The following is a 22,971-nucleotide window of genomic DNA, read 5'->3' as shown; positions in this document are numbered from 1 at the left end:
TTATTTAAGATAATCTTTTTTCAAAAAGGATTCAACTCACAATGATTGCATATATTCTTATTTAAAACATTTTTATTTAATCATAGAATATCAACTGAAATTATTTCACGAACGCTCGAAACTGACTCGGAAGCATAATTATTTTCTTTCCCTTGAAAGCAAGCAAAATACTCTAATTAATATCATTTATGAAATAATTGGATACATTCTGCTTTCAAGAATTCGTTATTATTACGTTGTTCTTTTTGCAAGGAGGATTTAACTCGTTGCGGTTATTTTTCGTTCCAAGTCGCTTTCGCTTCTATTGTTGCATAGATTTTTGTCTTGATTCCAAATAACAAGTTTGACATCCGATTCGTTCGGTACACCATACGTACTGACGGTTTACTGTCGCTTACTCCAACCGCGGGATTTTCATTCTCTATTTTCGTACCGCTGCAGTAGTAGGTATAATGCTATGTTCGTGCAGGGTTGTAATCGCATGAATACGAGAATCTAATAAAAACTTACACTGTGCCTCAAATCCCTTACAGAAATCTAATACAAATCAATATAATGCAGAAAGACAGTTATTAATTACATGTTTGGAGTACTAAAGTATTAAACAATACTTTTAATACTTAAAATAAATTAATTATTGTCTTTCACTATTAAATTGACTAGTATTAGATTTCTGTAAAGTATACTAGAGTTTTTTTAGCAGTTATTTATTATCTTAAATAAATCAGAACCTTATTTTGCTCCATCTTTATCTTATTTATTTTTTTATCAATATCGCTGGTATCTTTGATTAAATATTCATTTTTTTCAAAATTAAAATTTTCAATAATCTAAATTTCTAATTATCTCCCCGATTTAATAACAGTTTCTTTTCTCTTTCTTTTTTACACGGCAAGAATAGTTTTGCTGAAATATCCAAAAAGTTAGCTAGATACAAATCTGAAAATAATTGATTGGACTATCAAAATAATCATATAGGATACTCAAGTTGTTGGAATGTCAAAACTTTTTGCAGCATCATTCATCATGCTTAAGAATAAGTATTTCAATAGTCCAACAAAGTTTACATCTATCTAAATTTTTAGTACTTCAGTACTGCTCTTTCCTTTTACGTAACTTTGCCTTTGCATCGGAAAAGGGTGTATTTCCGAATTAAAAAAATATCGATTCAAACGACGATCAGGTTCATTTCACGTCAAAGCTCTCGTCGCCGGCGTTACCGGATCCCACAGGCGAACGCGAGACGAAGAGGAGCCGCCTTGAGTCCGTCTCGCTGATACATCGTCCCGCTGATACACCATTCCCAGAAATAGCGCACAAGCACCTTCCCGGAGGCAGTTTCGAAGTCCCGCTAAAGAGGCAGCAAACGCGTCCTCGACGATTGGCTGGAGCCAGACTGGGGCGCGGTCCGTGATCGGTCACGCAACCGCTATATCGCCCCATTCGAATATTATCGCGACGCTACGTCGTCTCGTAGCAGTGCGTCAAATCGACGAAGAGGCTTGGATTCATCGATCTCATCGTTTTCGTTTGTAAATCCTCCTTGAAAGCAAGCCGCGCGCCTACGAGACTCGGGTCGAAATCGGTCGAGTAACACCTCGGTGTCTTAAGTAGAGTAAAAAAAAAAAAAAGAGAAAAGAAAACAATCGAATTTCGCGCCGCCACCATGGTATGTTCTATCGATGATATTGTAAGTCGTCGCCCTGGTAAACACACACGTTTTCCTGCTGTCTATACTTACGTAGTTATTTGTTGTATTTTTTAACCGTGCTCTCTCTCTCTCTCTCTCTCCTCTTTACTATCACTGCCTCTATCTTTCTATCTTTCAATTTATTTGAATATCGTTAAAAATTATTTGCACGTGCCGCCTGGGCATTTAATTATAAATGAATCTTCCCTCTTTCTAATCTATCTCTTGATGATCTTTGTTTTATTTTTTGTTTTATTTTTTATGCATCGTGATTCAGTAGCGATTAACAGTGTACATTTCGTGCTCGGATTTTCTAGCACGCTTAGATAAAATGTGTCTAACCGATCAACCACTTCTGATTGAGAGAGATTATTTTGGAAACGTGATGGACGAGATTCTGGAAAAACGTGATTGTTTCTTAAACGGCGAATTGACGGAACCGTCTCTTTAAAACCGTTGAAAATAAAATGTGTTTCATTATCCTAAATATATTTGTGATATAATATTGATCGAAAAATTGATTGGTGTGAAAAATTGATTCTTTCCGCGGCTGTTACATTACAGCTTAAGGTGGATTGTTTAAAGCGACGGTTTGAATAAATCTATTTTAATTCATAAATTGTAACCGGTATGTTTGAGTAGAATGATTGAGACTTTTCGATAAATTGAACAATAATTTTTTAACAATAATCACATTGTCACCATAAAATCATTAAAAATAGTGAACATTTTTGATTATAATTATATTTTATATCAAAAAGTTTCAATATTTTAGCATGCTCAGAATTGCACGCATAAAAATTCTATCTTGTGTAAAATATATATACATATATTATAATCTAAAATCACAAAATAGTATTCGTATTTATGATTTGAAAAAAAAGATTAACTTGTTTAACGAAGACTTTAAAGATCAAAACTTCTTGAATGAAATTTAACAGAGCACGAATGTTTCCTCCCTTGTAGCAGAAATGTCCAAATTATATCACAGGAACAACTTACAGATATCACAATCTGTAGAATTCATATGATATATTCAGAATATATCTGTTGTGTGGACTCCAAAAGTAACTGGTTATTTTTAATTGAAAAAATTCACTTAAATTAACAATTTGTGTGTGTAATAATTACGATTAGAAAAATGATAAAGATTTTCGATTGATAAATAAATGTACTTAAAATTTTTGTGTAACAATTTTTGTGTAATAAGACTTTTAATTGATAAGACTGATGAAGATTTTTGAAGTCCAATGTGGAGTATCTAAAAAAATACTTTATACTTCGATAATTTGTATCTTTATCGTAATTTTTGCCATTTACAGGCTGATGAGCTGCCGCCAGAACAACTTGCCGGTATGTATTTAAATTCAAAGCAACTTGTTAATATGTTGCTATAACACAGAAATAGATATCCTCATTCCAAGAAAATCCAGGGAATAAACAACGGTAGAACGCCAAGAACAAATAGACATAAATTTAGCCATCTATACATATCATTTAGAATTTAATATCATGAAGTTAAAGATTTTAGAAATTATTTCATGCTTATCGCGATACATTATTATAGCTTTGATAAGACGCGTATTAAAAGATGAATTTTTACGATTTAATAATATCTACAAAAATCTAGTAAAATTTCCAATAAAATCGCAATAACAATAATTCTAAATTGATTAATAATAATCGATAGTACAAAAAATATAAAGCAATTTTATTTGAATCACATATTATCTTTCTTAAAAAATACTTTTTATTTTACAATTTTCAAATGTTAAAATTTTTAAATGTTTATATCAGTTTTGAAAATTGAATACTTTGTTTACAAGGCAGACAACGAAGCGATCAAAACTTATCTATTGATCTCGCAGTTGCTATAACACAGAAATAGATATCCTCATATATTTCAAGAAAATCCAGGGAATAAACAAAGGTAGAACGCCAAGAACAAATAGACATAAATCTAGCCATCTATACATATCATTTAGAATTTAATACCGTGAAGTTAAAGATTTTATTAGAAATTATTTCATGCTTATCGCGATACATTATTATAGCTTTGATAAGACGCGTATTAAAAGATGAATTTTTACGATTTAATAATATCGTCAGTTTCGATATCCATTAAATATAACGAGACATAAGTCCAGTTTTACAATTCACGGTTAAGAGTAAGCCGTGAATTGTGGAACTGAGCCATCAGTCACGATTATACCGAATATACAAGCAGATTTAAGTAAAAGTATTTAAATTGCAATCTCTCCACAACGAAAAAAATGTGCTGGTATAGAATCATTTTTAATATCGCGACGGTGGCTTCGGGATCAAAAATAGAGCTCTCTCTTACAAATGGAACATGGCAATTGAGCGTCGAGCACGGATAAATTTTCAATGCTTTCGCCGAGTTTATTTATGCGTTTGATCCGATCGGGGGCAACTGCGGAGAACGCAGCTATGTATAGCTACGTAGAATGGAATGAAAAAGCAGCGTCTCGCACGACGACAAAGACGACGACGATCGATTCCACGAATATATATCGAAACGAAAATAGAAGGGAAAAACCGTGATAAAGGATAGGAGAAAAAAACAGAGAATAGGAGGAAGAAAAGATAAGCTTCTCGTTTTCTTTTCCAATCCGATTTGCGATTGCATATTCGCGTTCTCGCGCTCCGAGGTTTTAAGACGGACGTCTGGAATCGCGCGCAGCCTCCCGTCGCTGAATCAAGACGCAGTAATACACGGAACATTCGAGACGTAACTCCCGCGAGTTACGAATATAGCCCTCGAACGAGATACGGTTCTTCGGGAAACGTACCGAAAATACACCGGAAGATGTAGTTTTTTCACGCTTCGCTGATAACAGGATTGACTGACCACGTAAATGCGACCATGACCAAACGTTCCAAAACTTTCACATATATGTTACACAAAATATATACGTATGTGTGTATTTACAGAAATAGGAATTTATTATGTACATAAAATTAATATTACTATAATTGTAAGTGATATATGTAATTATATATATTTGATATAAATAAAGACTAAATGAATAAACAGCTGATGGACACTTGTGATTTTCTCGCACAAAAAGTTAAGTATCTCAGTGAAAAAAATCGAGAAATTTTTAAAGGAGAAAGATAAACCTTTCAATCGTTATTCAAATTTAATTTCTATATGGTTGTCCTAAATTATATAAAATTCAAAATTGATATTTTTTTAATATACTAACAAATATGATATAATTAAGAACTGAAGAAATATAATAAATTTTTATTTATGTTCACATAAACACACACAAAGAGTAATAATTACATACCTAATGTTCCAATATACATTAAATTAGATATTAATACATATGCATTAATATTCCTTACGATTGCTACACAAAAGTTGGCTTATCGCCGAATAATTTCGCGTTAGGGTTAAAAATAAGGAAAACTGGAGTAAGAAGATACCATACGGTAACACGATACTAGTAACGTAAATGTCGAAAGAACTTTCAAAATCTGGATCGCGCGTTAAATCGGAGCAGTTAAATCAAATTAAATCAAATGCAATATAGATTCGTCGAAAATGTCGTAAGACCCAAATGACACGTGTGATGTGAACCGTGTAATCGCGCGCGGCTTACATAAGATAAAATAACGATAAATAAATATCACGTAACCCATTGATGCGAACCGATCAGACCAAATAAGCTCAGCGCCAACCGTCCCGGAAGGACGTTAACATACGATCTAAATCTGTATCGCCCCGTTTAATGTCTTTAACCGAACGCTTTATTGTTAGCAAAATTAACTGTAGAAGAAAAGAGAGATCTTTTATTTCTTTTGAAGAATCTTCTTTGCGAACCGTCGAATTTTAGCTACACACATTCAATAATTAAAGAAAAATTCGTTAAATAAAAAAGTTCGTAAAAAATTTCTTTATTTTTGCTATTGTCTGTTTTGAATTCGCGGAAATCGGATAATAAAATGTTTTTTAATGCGAAAATATAATTTTTTGCAGTTCTGCGCAAAGCTTTCGATAGCTTCGACAGTGGAAAGAGCGGCAGCATCCCTACTGAAATGGTCGCTGATATTCTTCGGTTAATGGGACAACCGTTCAACAAGAAAATCTTGGACGAGCTCATCGACGAGGTCGACGCCGACAGTAAATATCATTAATTGTATTAATTATCTACGGCGCAACATCAACAATGTTACAACACGTACGACGAATCCCGAAGTCTATTTAAAGAATATTTATTGACCAAACGTAACAATTGTTTATCTCTCTATTTTTAAAGTGTTTACACACATTATGAACGGTCTCTACCGAGTTGTTGTCAAATGTCGCACGATTTAATGTACCGTAACAAAGTATCTCTCGCAGTAATTTTATTTATAGAATTCGTTGTACTTTTGCACACCACATATAATATTCGCTTGCAGAATCTGGGCGGCTTGAGTTTGATGAATTCGTCACGTTGGCAGCGAAGTTTATTGTTGAGGAGGACGCTGAGGCGCTGGAAAAGGAACTACGAGAAGCTTTTAGGCTTTACGACAAGGAAGGTAATAACAACGTTACGTTGTTACGAGACTCGTAATAAAACTAAAATATTGGATAAAGCTCGTTATTTTATGAAGTTTCTTCAGTGAAGGCATGGCTAACAATCATTTTAATAACAGTAATTATTTTTTTTATAAATTCAGATTATTCGTAGAGATTTCAAAAACAGCAATCAATGTTTAGAAATGTGAAAATAACACGTCTTGACATAAATTATGCAAACGCATCATATATAATATTTAAGACACTTTTCTAATTTCTTAATAATTGTAATAAATAAATATATATATATATATAATTTTCGAGTCTGATTTTTAATATTTTTTAATACGATCAATCTAAAATTCTTTACATGAAAATAATAAAATCAATACTCTTTCGACATAGCGGTAAAGTATTATGCTTTTTAAAAATTTGTCAACTTTTTCCATATGATTTTTTTTTTAAGATAAAAAAGTTTTAAACTCTTAAGTTATTTTTTCTGACTTTTCTCATGTTCCTTTCTTATATGTAGTCTCTGAAATGAGGTTGCCATATGATAGTAGATATTTTATTTCAAGAAACAAATCAGTTTTACAGTGTGAAAAGACTTGGCGTGACAAGCGTGAGATATGCGTCGAGGAAATTTCAGAATACGTTTGTACAAACAGGCGCATTAAGTTCGCATCAGTTTCGTTATATGCGAACGTAAAAATAAGTCGGAGATTCCCGACAGAGGAAGCTCACGTGACGGCCGAGAGCCAAGAATGTCGTAATACATCTTTCATGAATTACGATTATGTTGAGGGTGTAACGTATATATTTTAACGTAACTGGCACCGAGAAGATAAATATTGAGGAGCGGATAAATTTTGCAATTACTATTTGTGTCAAGTGAAAGGGAGATGAGTACTACATGCCAAAATAGAGTCTAAGGATATATAAATAATGCAGCAATGTAACGATATTCTCAGATTCTTACGAGTGCAAGAAGAAAGATGATATTATATTAATCATATTACAATTATTTCATGCGTACATCACTTAAATATTACTAAATCTTTAAAAAATCTTTACAAAAATTCTTACAGAAATTCAATTTAAAGATACATTTCCAAGAATTGCTCAAATCAGCCGTTTCAATGACAATTAAAAGGATCACGTGATGAAAATTAATCTTTGATATTCATCAATTTTTACCTCCTTTTTGTCGCTGAAATACCCGGTTCAAGTAAAGAAAATATGCCTATCAATACTTAATACTTAAAATAAGTAATCACTACTTTCCAATATTAAATTTCTCTATAGAAAAAGTTTGTGATTCTCTGTACATACCTTATTCTACCAGGTAATGGTTACATCCCAACGACGTGCCTACGCGAAATCCTAAGAGAATTGGATGATCAACTGACGAAAGAAGAATTGGACATGATGATCGAAGAAATCGACTCTGATGGTTCCGGTACAGTAGATTTTGATGGTATGTTTTAAATTTTCCTCTTCCTTCTCTTTCAAATTATAAAATATAATGTCTAATAAATTACAATATAACTTGTAAGACAATAATCTCCCATGACAGGATTAGCGAAACAGAAAAGAAAATTCCCTGATTTTTTCCTGTTTTTTCTGGTCGTTAATATATAAGATAAATCTATATATAAGATAAAGAATTTTAGACTAATTTTATCGAAGAAGATAATTTCTTTATAAAGTCATTGATCTTTCGATACTATGCTGATTTTAATATTTTTGATATAATATCAGTTATGAAATTTATAAAACAAAAAATATTTAATTGAAAGATTCAACATTTCATTTCTTATGAAGAATAAGCATGTGTCAGCGTATATCAATGTCATATAAGTTGAACAGAAAGCCAAACGATTTATTTATATGTTGGCAGATCGAGGATGCCACTGATCTTGCGATTCTGTCTATTTTTATATTCGTACTTAATAAATCGCAGCGATTTATCAAAATCACACGTCCGTTCCAATTTCCAATGAATTTCGCATGTGATATTAAGAAATATTGAAATGTAGAAAGATTTATAATAATTCCTTGAAATAATAGAAAGATTTGTAGCAAATTAGATGTGAAATTCGATTCTTAGTACTTATTTGTATTTCTTACAATAAATTAAGTGACTTTCTTACAACAAACTATAATTTAGCGACATATAATTAAATGCTTATAAGAAAGAAAATTTTTTGCGTTTCTAATTAAAAGGGAGATATATCAACAAAATGAACATTATTATAATATATATTGTATTTTTTCTTTTCAGAGTTTATGGAGATGATGACCGGTGAATAATCATCTTGAATGGTGAACTGCTTTTGAATCTAAAGACACTTATGCAATCCATGCAATCATGTCTTGAAATTAATCATTCGCGTGTTTATGAGGAATTAATGCACATCGAGTTTATTCGCACAGAGATATTTTCTATTTTATGATTAGTCTCGAAAGCAAATTCCGTCATAAATGTCGCATCGAATGAATTGTACTTTTTGCTTTTATACACATACGTCATATTTATTATAAAACAATAAATTTTACTTTCATACACTTACATAAGAATTACTTGGAATTTTTCATTGAAAAATTAGAATATTTATTGTTAATAAAACAAGATAAAAATCTAATATAATATCTTCTTATTTAATAATGTAAATTACTTTCCTCGTGTTTGTATATACGGACAGAAAATTTGTAATACTTTTTTACCTATTTAGAGACTAATATTTTTTTTTAATATCTGTATTCAAGCACATTTTTTCATTCTATTTCGACTAAAATCTCTAAATGTTTTATTTTTATATTCTTTTATCTTTTTTGTTTTTTTTTTATTACATAATGAACAAATAGATAATTTATTTTTAGATTATGGCTCCTAACAATTTTCATATTAGATAACAAAAATACAAGTAAAAAAATCGATATAATCATTTATTATATTATAAATTGACTTTTTAAAAGTTAGATTTTAAATTGTTAGTTATGGAGAAAAAGAAAAAGAGCAATATTTTATGTGACAGTTACGAGCTAAACTTTTTATTTATTTAACATTTAATTATAATCACATTAAATTTGAGATTTCTTTATAATTGACATGTTGATAGTAAAACATAACGTAGAATAACATGCTTAAAAAAATATAGTTACTAATCATAGACTAGCAAGTTTACTGATTAAAGTGGCACCTAGTAAGTCTTATAAGTAAGTCCGTACGAATTTTACCTAAAATTTTATTTTTTTTACGATAAAAATATTTGCAAAATAATGATATTTGAAGAAAGTATTGGTACTTCTCTGGAAAATAAAATATAAGCTAGAATTTATGTAATTTCTATGACTTAGAATATTGTGTTCTGACATATATAGACGTGGACTAGACTAAACTTTATGGAGAAATAATACTAATAATTTTATTTAATTTCTCCGTTTTTTAACAATATACACAGAAATGTATGTACCAGCTGCATGTGTTTATATTAAAGTTTTATCTCAATATATATATAACCTCTATATATAAATTATTTTACTTATATATTATTATCAACTATATTAAATGTAATTTAATTTAATTATGTTGGAATGCTTCGATATCAATGGTCCTCACAATAAGAATGAAAAGGATTTCTTTGTTATGTTTCATACGTTACGCATGTATAATAATTTCATATATCTTTCCTACTAAATAGTTCATTTACACAAAGAGTAACGTTTTGTAGCACCAACAGAATGAAGATTTTTATGGCAGTCATAAAACATATCATTATCACTTCATAAGCTACGTGTGCGTTTCTTTTTACTACATAAAATATAGAACAGCCATAAAGGCTATTAACAAAATTTGTTTCTCTTCTTACTGTTAATAAATTCTCAAAGCCGTAAAGGCTATTAACAAAATTTGTTTTTCTTCTTACCGTTAATAAATTCTCAGAGCTACTTAAACAAGAGTTTGCAAGTCATCTTCGTCCAAATCTTGATCAGACGAGGGAATTAAATGTCACATTTTGAACAAATGTGGAAATTCGTTGCTAATTTCGCGTACTACTTGCTGGTCTTCATGACTGTCTGCCGTTTCCTCGCAAAATATCCTAGTGTAGAGTACAAGATATACATATAATAAAGTTTTATATAATACGATAATAATAATATTTATAATATTAATATTTAATTATTTAATATTTATAATAAATTGTAATAAAGAGGACACATTTATGCATCTAAATCTTTACCTTGTAAAACATTTTAATAAATCTCCAGATCGATGACGATGCTCATTATAATTGGATGTGCGTAGAACTCGGCGGCAAAGTTCAAGATATTCTCTACGCTGTCATTACATATTAAATTATACATATTAAATACATATATTTTTAACAAGTCCAATATAAGATTATAACACAACATAATGTAATACCTTATCACCCGGAAACATATCAAAAAGTTGTCGTAGTATGATGTCGATAAGAACTTTTACGTCGTTAGTGTAAAAGAGACTTGCTATGGCATCGTTACTAAATAAATCGACAAAAAGTTTTAGTACAGAGTGCGGCGGTTGTGGCTCGTGATCAAATATTCGTACCGGATCCTCTGCGGTAAGGTAGAAGTTTGTCAGCTCGAATTATTTCTGACATACATATTATTTGTAAATAAGTTTACCTTCTCTATTAAGAAGAAATAAAATTTTTTCAGTAAATGTCTTGGCTACAGTTCGCTCACGTAAGGCGTTTAGAACGATATTCTCAGAAGTTGTAAATTGTAAATTGTAGGATAATATCAAATTTATGAACAAATCTGGAATTTGATCTTCCAGATCTGTATCAGGTGGTGTTTCTATTAGGTCCAGCAGGAACGATATGAAATCTGAGCCAAGTTGTTCTAAAAACGAATCAATAAGAAATATATATTTTTATTTTTATTTTTAATAATGATATTGTATGATCTATTTTATTCACCTAAATGCGTAACTGGCATGGGTTCACCCATTGAAAAAATCATTGTAAGCAACAACGAAGAATAATTTAATCTTAATACATTCCTGGGATTACTTTTCATATCTCTATAAAAACCAGAATTTTTGTTATTAATTAAATATTAGTTAGATATACTTCATTATTAAATGTCTTATTACTCATACCTTGCTAATTCCATTGGTAGAATACTATTTAACATTATAGTTAGTACCACTGGATCTAAACTGCACATAACGCCAAATGATTGCAATAACAATTGTCTAATAGTCCATCTAGTCTCCATTTGATAATATTGTATTAATATAGTTACGCCATTGTATCGATCTTGCCTTAAAACATATCTCGATACATTTGCATCAGCATTAGTCTGAAAGAAGATAAACGTATGAATTATATCAATAATACAATCAAATTAAATCAAGTAAATCAAGTAAATATTTATATCACATTTTTAATATTAAGACTAACACACAAATATATTTTTAAAAGCATTCATGTAAATTTGAAAAAAGATTTTAATTGAAGAGCGTTAGAAACAAGCAATATTGAAAGTTAAATTTAATACTAAGCATGTGACGTCGATATAATTTAAGCTGTTAATTATATATAATTTAAGCTTATTGCCTCATTTCATAAAATAAAAATATACCAATATTTCGGTCAATTCTTTGATATATTCCACAATAATAGACTCATCTTCATAAAGCATCCAACTTCTTTGCTGCGAATCTTCCTTGCACGAAGTCAATTCGATAAAAATAATTTTCAATCTATTAGCGTCGTAAGTTTCTTCTATATTCATTTTTGACACAGTCAATGGTGTTTGTAGCTGATGCAGCAAAGCATCGAGGTAATGACTTACAGTTTCTGGCAGTAACTGCTGCAGGCTAGACACTACAACTGTGACTGCTACTTTCGACATTTCATGACTAAGTTGAGTATTTCTGCGTACTTGATCGAGCAATTGGTAAGCACTTTGCGAGTTAATAGCTTGTAAAGAACTGCTCTTTATTGGCGAGCTGTTCTTAGCAGGCGAATTGCTTTTATTTGGTGAGCTGCTGCATATGTTTTGTATGCTACCTTGCGAAGAGGTTTTACGAACTTCAGTAACCGATGTCTGGACTTTTTGAACAATGTCCGAAGACGTTTGACGAGGAAGTGATTGAACACGTTGCTCATCTTCATTCGGCCGTTGACATTGTGCAATTGCTGGAATATGATCTGTATTATTACTGCGGAGAGTTGTTTGTGCAGTTGCGTAAGAGGTATTGCTTGGCGCTGATCTAACATCTGCTTCTGTATTGTCACAAGCAATCACAGAATGTGTTTCTTTAGACATAATGCTGCAATCTAAATCTGGTGGTTTAGGCGCTTGTTTTTTGGACTTTTTGCTCAGTTCGATTTGTTTCTTCCTTTCTGTTAGCTTCGCTAAGAGATCTTGCTTGTCAGGCTGCACCGACTCGCTATCCTTTTTAATTTCCGTTTCTAAAGTCAGTATACAATCTTTCAAAAAATCAATCAGGAACTGGGGCTGCGCCTATGAATCAATTGATAATACAATAGACCTATTTTAAAATTTATTCTTTTTAGCTGAATTTCTCACACAATTCATTTTTTTTTCTTTCTAATGTGAAAAGAAAGAAGAAACATAAGTTATGCAAGAAGTTCAGTTAAAGAACAGTTCTTTTTTTTAGCTAAATATCTTGCACAGTTCATGTTTTTTCTTTAGGTCTGTTCTTTTTAACTGAACTTTTCATACTTTTCATACTTTCCAATCTTTTTTCTCTTTTTTACATGGAGAGAAAAAGAGGAAAAAATAAAAGATGCAAAAAGTTTAGCTAAAAAAAATAGACCTTTTTTTCTTTACAATGAAAAGAAAAGGGGAAAGATACACTATGCAAATAGTTCAGCTAAATAGAATAGACTTAAATATTCGTATATGTCTCAAAACAAGTTTCGCATACCTTCACAGAGGCAACATAATTGGAGGGTATGTAGCCCAGACGTCCTCCTCTGTTTACAACTTGCCACCAGTTTTTCTGCTTAACATTACGCTGTAGCAGAATGAAATATTCACCTTCCCGGAAACTGAGAGTCTTGGCAAATGTGGCCTTGAAGTCGTACACGGCCTTAACCATTTCATAGCTATCTGCAGCTGTAAAATATATAAAATGTAAAGAGAGAGAAACGAGAAAACGAAAAAAAAATATATATATGTCTCGAATGTGTGCCTCCGAAGGAATATAAATACGGCGAGCTTACCTAACCTCGTCGCGCTGTTATCGTCCATCGTGGAAAGCAAGAGTGAAATGCGACGGTCTCAACGGCGACAACGCCCAGGTGAAAACCAGAATGCTAGAGAACCGCCTACTTACTTTCGTTCGCGTTTGGACATCTCATTTCCCTACTACTTGCCTTTTTCTGTCAATGATTTTTTGCTCCGACCGGCCTTTCCGTGTGTGCGCGTGTATATTAATCACCTCTCGCTTGCAATTGATAGTACCGACTCTACTGATACACGGATCACGGATCGGCAATTACTGCGAGATCGACATTGAATTCGTCGAACTATCGCCGTTCACCCATTCACCCGTTCGCTATCGCATGCTATTGCACGAGTTACAAATTCGTGCGAATTATCGATCGTGCGTATCATACCCGCTCCCGTTTTATAGAAATTTAATACTGAAAGATACATTATATTTTGAGTATTAAAAACACTGTTGTTCAATAAGATGAAATACTTACTCTATTTTGATATGCAATGAAAAATGCTATAAGATTTAAGAAATTTTATTTTATTATTATTATTAAGTACTGAAATAAGTTACTGTTTTCCTTTTGGTGAAAATTTATCTCAGAATTTTATACAAATTAAAATTCTTTTCAGAAATACTGAGAAAGTCTATATCTTTTGTTAGAATTCTTCATATATATATATATAAATTCTGAGATGTTTTAAATTCTATAATTTTGGAAAAAATACCTTAAACTTGTTTAGATTTTATAACATTTCATCATAAATTATAGGAAATCTTAGAAACGTCAGAATTCGCACATATGAAAAATTCTAGAAAAGAGATATAGATATTTTTTGGTACTTCTAAAGAGTATTTCAATTTGTACAAAAAATCTGAAAAAATTTTTGAAGTTAAAAAATTAAAAATTCTAAAATTTTTTAATTTTAATTTTATATAAAAATTCTGAAAAAAATTTTCATCATAAATTTATGTGTAAGTACTTTCTGAACAATAGTATTTTAATACTCAAAATAAGCAATTTTCAGTATAAAATTAGATTTCTGTAAAAATCGGTCTACCTTTTACTGAGTAAAAAATAGATCGATTTTTACAGTATAATTTTCTTTTACTCAAACTTTAATTTACACAATGATAAACATATCAAACGAAAGTGCTTAGATACAAATAAAGCACATTTATTTCAGTAAACTATCAATATTAAATAAAATATAACTTCTACCGAATCATATTTTATCATATATCAAGAAAAATTGAATGTTGCATTTATTAATAGTGACAACACTAAGAAAATAATAAATGTGAAAAATTTATTAATAACTTTTATGATACATTTCATAGATTATTTGTACTTAAATTATCTGTACATATATAGATTTAAGTTATATTTTGATTTATGTAACGATAAATTACATGGGCGTAAAATCTCCGTGGGTTATGTCGATTCAAACATGCCAATACCCAGTAATAAATTTCTACGTGAAAAATGTAGCGTTAGGACAGATGTGCTTTTTGTCGGGAAGGTACGTAGTAGATAAGATTCCGAGTTTGTTTTTACATCTGGATTGTGCGAAACGTTGACATCTTCCAAACTCATTTCTTCTGCTAATTTTATGAAATCCCATAATTTCAGTGTGCAGTCCAAGGAACCTATCAAAGTGACGCAATCGATTATTGTTATTCGATACATTTTTATTTGATTTACGTAAAGTGATGAATGATGAAAATACCTGAGACTAAAATATTGCCATCCCGACTAAACGATAAACAATGAATATTCCCTGTATGACCAGATAAGGCTGCAACAAGGTGACCGTGTGCCAAATCCCAAACAAGTACACGATGATCTGCCCCAGCTGAAGCTAAAAAGCGACCTTCTGTTGAGAAAGCTAAAGAAAAAATTGGTCCTTTATGTCCAGTCATCAATCGGACTTGATTGCCAGTTACACAATCCCATAATCTCACGGTCATATCGCTTGAACCACTCGCGATATAATTCGAATTTGGATGAAACTGAATTACCTATAAAGATGATGAAATAATAATTAATTTCATTTAACGATCAAACAGAGCACGCAGCACGGTGGATAGCGCGCGATTTTACCATGCTAAATTCGCGGACAAGCCCAGTCTCGATTTTAAGATATTGCACTATCGAGCGAATGAATGATCAAACAAATAAATTAATGATATTAAATGTTAACTCACATCAACATCTGAATAATGGCCAGAAAATACTCGTAATGGTTGATGAGAGTCAGTCGCCCATAATCTGGCAGTTTTGTCATTCGAGGCACTCGAAAAGTAATAACCGTGCGGTGAGAATCGTACGCACCACACGGGAAATAAATGGCCTTTGTAACAAACGACACATGTCCATGTGTGCAGTGACCATAGCCTTACTGAACAATTAAAATTATTACACCAATTAATTTATCTTTAATGTACTACATTACATTAATAATTACATTAATAACTTTCATTACATGATTGAATAAACAAGTTAAGTAATATAATCAAATCTTACTTGTGGTATCTTCTGAAGACGAAAGCAGAAGATTTCTGTCTGGACTAAATGAAAGACTGTAAATTGGCCCACTGTGACCATACAGGTTTTTCGTAGTTTCAGATGTTCGTTCGTCCATCATTCTAACTAATACGTCTTCTACAAAGTTTTTTGCAACACATTTTAGAATAATATAAGTAAAAAAAATTGGCTTCTATCATGATTTTATGTGTGTTACCTGCTTCTCTATTAATATCTTGTAATGATTCACCCGTTTTCATCAACCTCAATTTTTGTGGAATTAAACTCCACACTTTTATGGTAGAATTACTAAATCCGGTAGCTAATAAACTTGAGTCCTCTGCTATTTCTGCCGCTGTTACACTAATTATAAAAGAAGATTTATGGAATGGATATTAATGAGAAAATTTAATTTCATATACTTACGTGTAAACAGTGTTTAACATAGTATAAAAACATATAGATGGTAATGTATCAGGTCCAAGGACGACTCTCTTTGACGCTTCCCTCAAGGACTTAATTTTTTCCAGTTTATCTGCATCTTTCCTAAATTGAAAAGATGTAAATTGTGAAACCGAAGCGAAACATTCTGTTAATTCTTTATTTATCTTACAGATTGGGTAACGGCATTCTGCCTACAGCTGGTGCATTCGGATCAGATTTCGTCTTCTTTGAAAATAAGGGATCTTTTTTAGCTTTTTTCTTTTTTGGTTTATCACCATCTGTACCACCTTCTTTATCATCTTCCTCTTCTTTATTTGGCTCCATACATTGAATATCAGGTTCCTTTAAAAGTCCGTAATAGACTTTGACCTTGTTATCTACATTTTAATAATTTGTTAATAAACATTTTTTTTATATAAAGCATAAAAATAAGGAATAATTCTCTTGTTACAAATAAAGAAATTTTATACCTTGCCTAGTAGCCTCTCCTACCATAGCTCCAGATGTTGCTTCTATCTGTTGTTTATTACGAGCAACACCTTCATACATATCAAAATAAAGATGCTCCTGTATAATATTTAATAAAACACTATGTTTCTTTTCTTGCAAATGTCGTTTTAGTATCGAAAGGGTATCCCTCGACATTCTAATTATAAACTGATTAGATCTGCAAGTATAGATATCAAATGATACTTAGGTTTAAATTATACTTAGATCTGAATAACATTCATCATATATTGCTCGCTTGTATGCTTACTTAAAAGTGTCGGTTAATTCATTCCCTGCCATTTGTTCCCGTTTTGTTACATTGGATAATCTTTTCAAGTCATCCTGATAATATTCTTGTAAATTTCCACTGAACTTTTCCATGAGTTGTTTTGCTTCTTGAGAATGATTATTATAAACCAATTCCAAATACATGTGCACCAAAACTGGATATAATATGGTTCCCAATTCATGCTATTATTATATATAATCTTGTATAGAATATAATATAATCTTACAAGTTCATATTATAATGCTATTATTATATATCTTATACTAATCTTCTATCATTAATATAAGATTTCCAAAAAAAATAATCGATTTTTTTATTGTGAATTCTGATAATTTTAAATCTATAAAAAATAAGTAAAACATTCGATTTCTATAATAAGAAAAAAGCTGTCACAAAGCTTGTTAAAGCTTTCACAAATACACAAGAATTTATTGAAATTTTTATACATTCTGGAACGATATAAAAAATTGCACTAACAATAGTTCTAAGACACAGATTACTAATGAAAGGTATACACATTGCCCAGGCAATAGGAGATTTAATAAATATAAATCATTACTTTATATAATAAATTATTATATGAAATAATATATGAGCAGACTTATTCAAAATGTAGTTCATAAATACGTAAATACTCCCTCCCTTTTTTTCATTATCTCATTGAGTAACAGAAAATAAAAATAAAAAAGAAACAGAAGTTTAAATTGATCATACACTGACAGAAAGAATAGACACTAAAACTCTATAACTAGCTACTTTAGGATCTATTCTTTATTTTCTCATACAACGAGATGATAGAAAGAAAGAAACATGTAGCTTATAAATAAGCCAAGATTTGAATAGATGTGATATAATCTATGTATTTATGTTGTAACATTTGACATAAAATACTTGCGCATATATATATTAGTGATAACTTCGACTTACCTTATAAATATCCAAAGCTCCTTCCACAAACTTTTTCAATTCGCTGTATGCTTTCTCATATTGTGCAGGATCACCTTCGCTTTTATAAGCAGAAAGGACACTGGTCACATCAGAATCAGATTGTTGAGAGTCATCAATCGAAATATCAGTAAGATTAGCTTCTTTTCTAAATAATTCTTCAGTTCCCTAAAAACACAAAATAATAAAAATACGTAGTTATTTGTTTCTAATTATGCATGTGAGTAAAAAGATCTATTTATTAAATTTTTCAATAACACCGAATGCAGGTTAGGATTTGGAGACGAAAGAACATTTTCTAACTTACCTTAAAATTGTACTTCTTCAAAAGCTGCAAAACTGCGAGCATGGTATTTTTATCGGTTTCCATATTTACACGATTATCTCTATTATTATAACAACCAAGAGAAACAAATATTTGAAACAGTCAAAAACCAACCCATACTTTCCGAAGCAGAAACTTCTCGAGCGGAAGCCAATTCCGAAGTGTCTGAAGCCAACTGAACTATATTCTTTTTCACCGAAATAATGCGCGGCGCCACGGTCGCGATTATCGATGGTCTCGAGATTGCGATTCTCGTGATTTCAATAGATTTTGCTATCGCTCGTAGAACGCGCCACGAACTGCAAATTCCGTGCTAGAGTTGTTCTGTTCCCTGCGATTTTATATTATTTAGAATATTCCAGAAGCGTATCTCGTGCATGGGAGATTGTCAAGGACTTTTTTCTTTCTTAAATGTGTTTGTTAGTACATACTTTACTATCATATACTCGTTGCCGCGATCGGTAGTGAATTTCGGAATGATTCCGCGCCATCGTAATCTCGTAACGTCGCGTTATGTTGCATTAACGCAAAGACAATTTAATCGACGACAGACAATTTTTTGCCGTTCTAAGTTCCGCAGATCGATTTGGAAGATCCTGGTATCAGCATTCCTCATCTGCAGGTTTGGAGTGGAGCGAGAAACGCAACAGGTGCATGGATCGTCATCAAGTACGTGATATTTATTATTATTTATGAAAAATATTTATGCTTGATTTATGCTTCGGTCTAAAATCCTAAAATTCAGCCCAATAAGGCTGCCAATCATAATTAGAATTCCTCTAGTAGGAGTTAGAGATGCATTCCGTTTCACGCATGATATGCATAATGCATGATTTATCCTTGTTTAACATTCGATGAACAACAAGGATAAATGATGCATCATGCGCATCATGTGTGAAACGGAATGCACCTTAAGAATTAAGACATAAGACCGGAAGGATGGGTGACCGGAAACAGCACAATTCCATCATGGTTGACAGTTGATAGTCCATTTTCGCGTTCGCGCCTTTTATACCATGAAATAGTAGCTCACACGAATTCACTATCGCATCGAAAGTATCTGCAAATGGCAGTGTTTAAAGGAATTCGAATATCAGAAATCGATACCCTTTAACTCCTTACTAGAGGGACTCTAATCATTAGAGATCCTTTAATCAGAGATTGACCCTAAGGATTTTGTCAAATTTCTTCGAGCGAGAAAGGAGTATAGGCCATCTCACTTCTCCACCAATAGCGGTGTGTATGCATGATATATACATATTTTTATTGGTGTAGGAGTGAGATAGTCTATATTCCTTTCTCGTTCGAAGAAATTTGAATTGGCCAGTCTCTGATTAAAGGGTCTCTAGTTATAATTGGTCCTGACATCTGTATTCCATTGGGTGAATTTTAGGATTTTAGGATTAAGATCGAAGTATAAATCAGGCATTAATTAACATAAGCCTATAAATAAGTTCTTATTTGTCAGGCATAAATAGTTCTTTCTTTCGATAATTCGAACGATGAACATTTTTAAATTTTAATAATTATTTTTCCACTATGCCCTTTCTATGAAATTTTATTTCTCTTTGTAATTAATATTAAATAATTGAAATGGGATTAAGATCAAGATTAGAATTATTTAACGATTGTAATTGTAATTACCATGTAATTACAATAATTCCAATAATTACATTGTGATTGTAATTATTTTTTGTCATTAGAAATCTACTAAATTGTAGTTTCGCAAAAACGTATTCTACAAGTTTGTACTTTGTCTAGATTTTTAAATATAATTAATGACCGTCTACAAAAATTTCTAAATGAAAAATTTTCGAAATATACATTTTACAAACAATTAAGTACTCAAAATAAAGGAATCTCATCAAAAAGCTTTTGTTCGACAGTTTATTACATACATTGTGCCAGTATAGAAATATTATACAAATTCGAAGATGCTTGAACGAATTACGAAATATTAAATTTACATGATCTATGTCTCTCTCTTTCTTTTTTTTTCTTTTTTAATGATGTTACGTACAAGAGAGCGGTGTACAACGGTTCTCTATTCGAAAAGGCTTGACGCATGCTGTATGGTGAATTTTCATCGCTGCTCCCGTTAAATGAAGTTAATTAATAATCAATTATACACAATTATACACAGTTCATTACGCCTTCCGTCTCGCCCAAGCAGATTTTAGTATCGAAAAGTACTCGCAATAAAATTCCGTTTATTCCGAAAATGTTAGCTAACGATTCTGCGAGACTAGAAAGCAGTTTGTGAAAGTAACACGCATTAGGCTGTATTTGAGTCTTTTTTTTTTAGTTCAAATGGAGCGCAAAGTCTTGAAAAATGCATGCTACATTCAGTATCACGAGAAATTGAAACAGAAATATTCTTCAAAATTATCCGATGAAATAATCCTTTATAATTATTTCGTGGATGAGTTGAACAGATTAGGTGTATTTGTGAACTAAATCATTAAAGATATTATTCAAAATTAACGGCACAAAAATACGAAATCGATCTGACGTAAAAATCTGTAAAACGAATTTAAATTTTACTTATAAGATTCAAGATTTAAACTTCGAAATTAATTTTTTTTAAATATGATTTTCGATTACGCTTCGAGAAGTACTCCTGCTTAAAAGTAGAAACACAAATTTAACGATTTTGAGGCTAATTGCTTTTTTTCAAAGATTAGAAAAAATTAAATATATAAAATATAGAAATTATATAAATTTCTGCATATATTATATTTATATATATCAGACTTTCTTTAATCTTTCGCCTAGTACATATAATATATAATAATTATATTATATATAATATACATATAATAAAAGTTAACTGAATTTCTAAATATCTAAATTTAAAAATATCATTAAACGATTATATATATATATATATATATATATATATATATATATAATCGTTTAATGATATTTTTAAATTTAGATATTTAGAAATTCAGTTAACTTTTATTATATGTATATTATATATAATATATAGTATATATATATATATATATATAGTATAATATATTATATATTATATGTAATTAATTCTTATTAACTTTTCTTAATTTTCTTTTGGCTCGCTCCTTACTAAATGGTATCGATTGCACGATCCATTAAATTATAACTTCTTTATATCCAATTATAAAAACGAAGGAGTACCGCTCCCTTGTGCTTCTTCGGTAACTAAGCGTAAGCCATCTCTTAACAAGTCAAATCGTGTGTCGTACAAATACAAAATCGCCTTCCATACAAACTTGAGAGATAACGCAGAATATTAACAACGATAACGGAAACTTTCCCGTCGAAGATGATTAAATAAAATTGTATCCTTTCACGAGTATGTATATCTTCTGCCGTTACGAAACTTAACATAACTGGAATAATACAATTATCAATGTAAATTCAGTGTGCCTATATGTATCTGTATATATATTCCATTATTCGTATTCTACGCTACAACTTGCGCCTGAGTACATTATGATTTAACATTGCTTAGATTTACAGCGAGTAGCAATTATGTACAATGTATTTCCAGTACTAGATACCGAATCGCATCTCCTTCTGGTATATACAGGCAGTTAACGACACACGTACAAGCCGTTTACAAATCTCCAGCGAAATTGATATTATAATTTTACACAGGTAGCGAATTTTCATTGTTACGTTAATAATGTAATGTAATGCAAAACGATAGAGACACACGGAAATGTCATGTTTATTAAAAATCAAAATGGCGGGAATCAAAATAATATAATGCTCGGTCTGGCCAGAATTCGATTTTATATCAATAAGCTAATAATATACAGGATGTTCAAGGTTTTTGAAAGTTTTGTACGCTCAATGATTAGACGGTTATTTTTGCAAACGTCCTTTGTGTCATTTCAAAGAAATTATTTCATAACTAAAATGAAAATACATTATTCATGTACGTCCAAGACAGCGACATTGCCCCTTCTTTCCTTCGCCGTTCATTTTCAGTGTTTCACTTGTCATTTCCGAGCCACTTTTGGTAATAGTGCGGTACAAGTCTATTTAATTATCGTCGAAAGATCGATGCATCCTTTGGTATCTGAATTGTTCCTCCTATATCCATATGTATCACGATGTTCCCTGGTTCCGTAACCGCTCCATATTCGCCGTTGCAGGCATCTCACCGTTATGACGAGCACCACGACGAGAGTCGTTACGAAAGCGAAGGACAACGGGGGCGTGGTAATTTTACGTTCATGCCTTGCACGACACTATGGACTTCCCGTATCGTGGTGAAACGAGTCACTGTCACTCTCAACGTAGGTCACGTAGCTATCAGTGCTGTCGGGATGCTGGCCCATGTCGGGCCCGCCACCACCTGGATGATGAGGCCCCGGTGGCGGTAACGGTCCGCCTCCACCGTCGCTCATCGGCCCGCCAAGCATCCCTGGCGGGGGTGCCAATTGCGGCGGTGGTCCCCCATGCAAGTCATAGCCGTGCATCTGCAATTATTGC

At 31.6% G+C, this 22,971-nt stretch overlaps 4 protein-coding genes across 7 annotated transcripts in view; 1 reads left to right on the top strand and 3 right to left on the bottom strand.

The window, feature by feature from the left end:
• Window positions 1–1,406: 1,406 nt before the first annotated feature.
• Window positions 1,407–8,874, top strand: TpnCI (troponin C type I). 2 transcript variants are annotated; one of them, XM_087416674.1, is made up of 6 exons: window positions 1,407–1,690; window positions 3,013–3,043; window positions 5,700–5,843; window positions 6,125–6,244; window positions 7,570–7,701; window positions 8,509–8,874. In XM_087416674.1, exons 1-6 carry the CDS (start codon window positions 1,667–1,669, stop codon window positions 8,535–8,537), a joined length of 480 nt encoding a protein of 159 aa, XP_087272800.1. In that variant the 5' UTR covers window positions 1,407–1,666; the 3' UTR covers window positions 8,538–8,874. The 2 variants fall into 2 exon arrangements, with proteins under 2 accessions (XP_087272800.1, XP_011057803.1); XM_011059501.2 differs by having other exon boundaries at window positions 1,410–1,669.
• Window positions 8,875–9,249: 375 nt separating this feature from the next.
• Window positions 9,250–13,869, bottom strand: LOC105148040 (NCK-interacting protein with SH3 domain). The gene is made up of 9 exons (XM_011059499.2): window positions 13,472–13,869; window positions 13,174–13,364; window positions 11,859–12,746; window positions 11,374–11,576; window positions 11,192–11,295; window positions 10,896–11,114; window positions 10,654–10,826; window positions 10,469–10,566; window positions 9,250–10,327 (listed from the first exon to the last, which is right to left on the bottom strand). Exons 1-9 carry the CDS (start codon window positions 13,497–13,499, stop codon window positions 10,237–10,239), a joined length of 1,995 nt encoding a protein of 664 aa, XP_011057801.1. The 5' UTR covers window positions 13,500–13,869; the 3' UTR covers window positions 9,250–10,236.
• Window positions 13,870–14,760: 891 nt separating this feature from the next.
• Window positions 14,761–18,689, bottom strand: Taf5 (TATA-box binding protein associated factor 5). Its single transcript, XM_011059500.2, has 11 exons — window positions 18,469–18,689; window positions 18,144–18,329; window positions 17,196–17,398; window positions 16,909–17,105; window positions 16,608–16,815; window positions 16,421–16,540; window positions 16,212–16,357; window positions 15,995–16,132; window positions 15,676–15,869; window positions 15,198–15,489; window positions 14,761–15,117 (listed from the first exon to the last, which is right to left on the bottom strand). Exons 1-11 carry the CDS (start codon window positions 18,529–18,531, stop codon window positions 14,903–14,905), a joined length of 1,962 nt encoding a protein of 653 aa, XP_011057802.1. The 5' UTR covers window positions 18,532–18,689; the 3' UTR covers window positions 14,761–14,902.
• A 3,558-nt stretch (window positions 18,690–22,247) lies between these two features.
• The window catches only part of tup (LIM1_Isl and LIM2_Isl domain-containing protein tup), a 38,217-nt gene continuing 37,493 nt past the window's right edge, over window positions 22,248–22,971 (bottom strand). For all 3 annotated transcript variants that reach the window (XM_011059496.2, XM_011059497.2, XM_011059498.2), the window contains exon 6: window positions 22,248–22,958. In XM_011059496.2, the coding sequence (XP_011057798.1) occupies window positions 22,728–22,958 (231 nt within the window). In that variant the 3' untranslated portion in view covers window positions 22,248–22,727. The remainder of the gene's footprint in view (window positions 22,959–22,971) is intronic.

The sequence above is a fragment of the Acromyrmex echinatior genome, chromosome 2, assembly GCF_024713525.1.
Source record: "Acromyrmex echinatior isolate Ae372 chromosome 2, ASM2471352v2, whole genome shotgun sequence".
NCBI lineage: Eukaryota > Metazoa > Arthropoda > Insecta > Hymenoptera > Formicidae > Acromyrmex > Acromyrmex echinatior.
The sequence above is the reverse complement of the archived record's forward strand: the minus strand, read 5'-3'. Positions and strand labels throughout refer to the sequence as shown.